The sequence below is a fragment of the Brassica napus genome, chromosome C7, assembly GCF_020379485.1.
Source record: "Brassica napus cultivar Da-Ae chromosome C7, Da-Ae, whole genome shotgun sequence".
NCBI lineage: Eukaryota > Viridiplantae > Streptophyta > Magnoliopsida > Brassicales > Brassicaceae > Brassica > Brassica napus.
In genome coordinates this window covers 10,881,253-10,885,617 of record NC_063450.1, presented here as the reverse complement: position 1 = coordinate 10,885,617, position 4,365 = coordinate 10,881,253, and the positions used below count along the sequence as shown (strand labels likewise).

Sequence of the window (4,365 nt, the reverse complement as noted above, 5' to 3'; positions counted from 1 at the left end):
TTCGACCCAATATAGGTTTTTCTCTTCTTCCGTCATAGGTTTATCAAACAAAGAGTCTTCCCGAGCCGATCGGCTTCTGGTTCTTCATGGATGTATGTCAGCGTCCTCTTCCATATCGTCGGAAGCGTCGATGGGATCCAAGTTGTCAGGCTCGAATTCATCGACCTCTGTGTCCCTTACGGGAAGTAGAGGGTTTTCAGAGTTTCGTTTTTCAGTAGGGGATGTTTTGCTGGCGTTTTGACCCGAAGGACGTTCCCGCGACGTTCCAGGCCTGTCGAGTGGAGTTGCGAAGTCGAGTTTTCTTCCGCGGATTTTCGTAGATCTGCAAGGGAGGACTGCACGGGTTCTTGCCGTTAAGGTTTCTGAAGTGATCCTAGGTGAGATGATCACGTCCCTGAATGTTCTCCAATGATTGTGATGGTGAAATAAGCAGTGGATTGAGTTGATACTTCTAAGAGATGCGGAAATGGCTCTCAGACTTTCAGATTTGCTTGTAATGTAAGGAGAAATTCGAATACACTAAACAAGCTTTGATCAAACAAGATCCAGAGAGAATTCTTAGGGTTTTTAGAAAAGAGTTTGATGATTTTATTGTGGGATTTTCGTGCATAATATAGAGAAGAAGACTGTACATGCACAACTTCTTGGAAACACAACATAATTAATGAAAACAAAGACTAAAGTTCAAATTTAAAAGAGAAAAGGTTCCTAGGATATTTCTGGACGAAAATTAGAAGAGAAATGGGCATGGATTCATCAAGAGGCTTTTGTATAAGTGTTGTGTCCAAGCCTCATTAAAAACCTTGTTTGGAAAACCCAATGAGACAAAACCAAACCAAGGAAAAGTGTGCAAGTCACAACACCTCTCTTGATGAAAGATCTAAGAAGCTTGAATCACAACCAGTGTGGTTGGATTAGCACACTCTAGATTGCCCTGGATAGTGTGTGAGAGTTGATGAAGAGCTTGTCGAAATCTTGCTTGTTTTGACCTAGTCATTGGACCAATTGGCACTTCTAGGTCCTTATCATTTGTTCCCTCAGCTTCAAGCAGTTCCTTGGTTCTTTCTTCAACTTCCTTAAGCTCTGGTTCAAGCTGATCCATCTCTTCAGTTCCATTGCTGGCCAAGATCACATCATCCTCTCCCACTTGAGAAGGATTTGACCTCAAATCCGTTTCTTCTGCACAATAAGGAACTAAATCAGTATCATTGAAGCTTGAACTCACATTATACTTACCTTGGAGGCCTTGTTGAAAGGCATGGTTGCTGATCCATTTGGTTATCCTTTCTCCTGATGAATTCCTCATTTCTGGTGCATGCACATCAACATATAACATGTTAGCACATGAACAATCATCATAGAGTAATAGAAATTGTCCAAATCTGTTTTTGATTGGTTTTGGCCTGTTTGTTGCATCTGGAGGTGCTTCTTTGATGAGGATGAAGCAAGTGACGTATTGGTGCTTATCCTGGTTCAAATCAGGTGGTTTGAACCACTTGTCCTCCTCTTGCTTGCAACTTCTTCTTTTATGCTTCAAGGCTTTCCTGAAATCTATACTTTGTTCTTTTAACAAAAACAAGTGCATTATATCTGTGTATTCAATGATTAAAGAATTCTTGAAAACATGATTACTTACCTTAGCATTCTCACCTGGTCGCCATATATAGGATTGAGGTGTTTTAAACTCAAACCGTTCAGAATAAAGCAAGTGTAGGTTTACCTGAGTTGTAGAATCAGTAATTTGCAACCTTGAATTGGTTTTAGCCTCAAATTGATTCCTTGTGGATGTAGGAAGGACTAAGAATGTGGGACAAGTTTGCTCATAGCTTGATTCCTTCTTTTCAAAAAGTGTAGACCTCAAAACAGTCTGTCCTGTGACAACAGCTAGCAAATCAGGTTTCATGCGTTTCTTTGAGTCTAGATAATTACCCCTGGTTGGTTGTTTTGGAGTTTGTTGTAGACTGAGTTTATAGGGTGGTTTCTCCTTGATTTGAGAAGAAAACATGAGTTCTTCTCCTGCTCCAGTAATCACTTCACCATTTCCTCTAGTGAATTCTCCATCCCCACTCCTTGTTTGATAATCTCTGCAATGGTACTGAAACTGTTGCAAATCTGGTGGCTTCCATAGCTTGATTTGGTCGAGAGGACTATCTTCCAACTCCTTATGACCCAAGATGATTCTGTCACGAGCAGAGTGTTCACCAAGGCTGATAATTATGCTGAAATATGCTCCAGGTCTCCACAAGTAGGTCTGTATCCTTCCAATCCAATCAGATATACACTTTTCTTGGAAATGATCCAAACCGACATGTTTTGCGAAATTAGCAATAACTTGATGATCAGGAGGCCATTTTCTGCGTTGTCTGGTTTGTTGGATCCATGACAGAGTTGGTAAGATTTTCCAATTGGTTTCATAGTGAAACTCTTGCTGAGCTGAGACGTGCAAAATCTTATCTTCAGAGGGCGAGAAATAAACAATCAAAAGTTGCTGCAGCTGATTCCTTCTCAATCATTTTGATCTTGTTCCTGTGACTCCACAACTCTCCTCCAGCCTCAAATACAACATGTTCCAAGCCCAATTCGTGTCTTGCAATCTCCATTGCTCTGGTCTTGTTCCAAACAAAAGGACTGATTAGAAAAGTACCAAAAAAGGTCTTTTGGAAACCATATGGATCAAAGACAAATAGATGCTCCATTCCAGTATCTGTTTGGAGTTCCTTTGGTGCCTCCTTTTCTATCATATCCTGTCTAACAAGAACCAGGTCGTCCATCATTGGTTGATCATCTTTTTGGCTGGTGATTGTTGGAATCTCGGTTTGATCTTCTTGAATTTGTGATGCTGATTCCGGTTCTTGGTTCTGTTCTTCTAAGGATGGACATGTTGCTCTGGTCTTTCTGAGTTGCTCCTCTACATCCTTAAATTCTTGAAAAATTTCTTTCCTTATGTTATCCTCACTGAAACAGGATGATGTGTTGCTTGATGAACCGATATCACTGGATGTACGTGATCTCATGCTGTCCTGTTGTTTCTGAACTGAGTTTGAAGAGGATGGCTTTGCCTCAGGCTGCTTGTTTCGTTCAGTACTCCACTTGTCTCGTTCATACCTTCTCTATTGTGGACTTTCATTTTTAATAACATAGCTGTTCTGCCTGAAACAAGTTTCTTCTTTTCTTGTTCTTCTCTGCCTGTGATTCCTGGCTTGATGTAACTCCTGGCGAAATGAATCAATTCTGGAGTCCATCATTTTCTCCATTCTGGCAGTCATAGCTTCAAGTAACAGTTGATCGATTCCATTGTTCTGATTTCTTTCTTCTCCCATGGTTCCTGTTGATTTTCCAAACACAAAATCAGTAAAAGAGATCACAGAAACATAATATAACAGAAAGTAATGAAATTGAATCTAGAATAATCAGATTTCTGAAATTTTCATGAAGAACCCTAATTCTTTTCTCTGCAATTTCGAAAATTAAATCAGATATATAGCAATTTTATATCTTTTTCTAGGTAGATCTGACCCTAATAAACACGTTTCTAGCAAGATCTAGATTTTAGAACAGATCTGACAACAGAATATGAAAAGTCTAAAAGTTACAGAACTGGAAAAACACAACCTGATGATGGAGATCTGCTCTGATACCACTTGAAGTGATTCTAGGTGAGATGATCACGTCCCTGAATGTTCTCCAATGATTGTGATGGTGAAATAAGCAGTGGATTGAGTTGATACTTCTAAGAGATGCGGAAATGGCTCTCAGACTATTAGATTTGCTTGTAATGTAAGGAGAAATCCGAATACACTAAACAAAATTTGATCAAACAAGATTCAGAGAGAATTCTTAGGGTTTTTAGAAAAGAGTTTGATGATTTTATTGAGGGATTTTCGTGCATAATATAGAGAAGAAGACTGTACATGCACAGCTTCTTGGAAACACAACATAATTAATGAAAACAAAGACTAAAGTTCAAATTTAAAAGAGAAAAGGTTCCTACTGTTATAAACCATTTAGTGATCGACCCATTTATCAGCCCGTGTAGCAAGACGGGCCAAGCCCATCCGCAGGATCATACTGGCGCCTATCTACTCTTGTGTTTATCTACATTATAGTTGGTGTTTATCTTACGTATTGCTAGTCATTATCTAGTTAAGGATAAGTACGATCTCATGTCGATCCAGAACTTAGACCGTCATTACCATATGTATATAAAGACCAGTTGGTCGACCTAATAATACACACAAGTTCCCCTCTTCATTCACAACACGTTATCAGCACGACCTTGTCTCTAAACCCTTCCAAAAATCCACCACCCATAAATCAGAAACCAAACGATCTCTTGCTATTTTCCGGCGACTCAGCTCTTCCAGT

At 39.5% G+C, this 4,365-nt stretch overlaps 1 protein-coding gene across 1 annotated transcript; it reads right to left on the bottom strand.

Moving 5' to 3' along the window:
• Positions 1 to 452: 452 nt before the first annotated feature.
• Positions 453 to 3,961, bottom strand: LOC125590341. The gene is made up of 2 exons (XM_048763874.1): positions 3,613 to 3,961; positions 453 to 3,325 (listed from the first exon to the last, which is right to left on the bottom strand). Exon 2 carries the CDS (start codon positions 2,003 to 2,005, stop codon positions 881 to 883), a length of 1,125 nt encoding a protein of 374 aa, XP_048619831.1. The 5' UTR covers positions 2,006 to 3,325; positions 3,613 to 3,961; the 3' UTR covers positions 453 to 880.
• Positions 3,962 to 4,365: the final 404 nt, after the last annotated feature.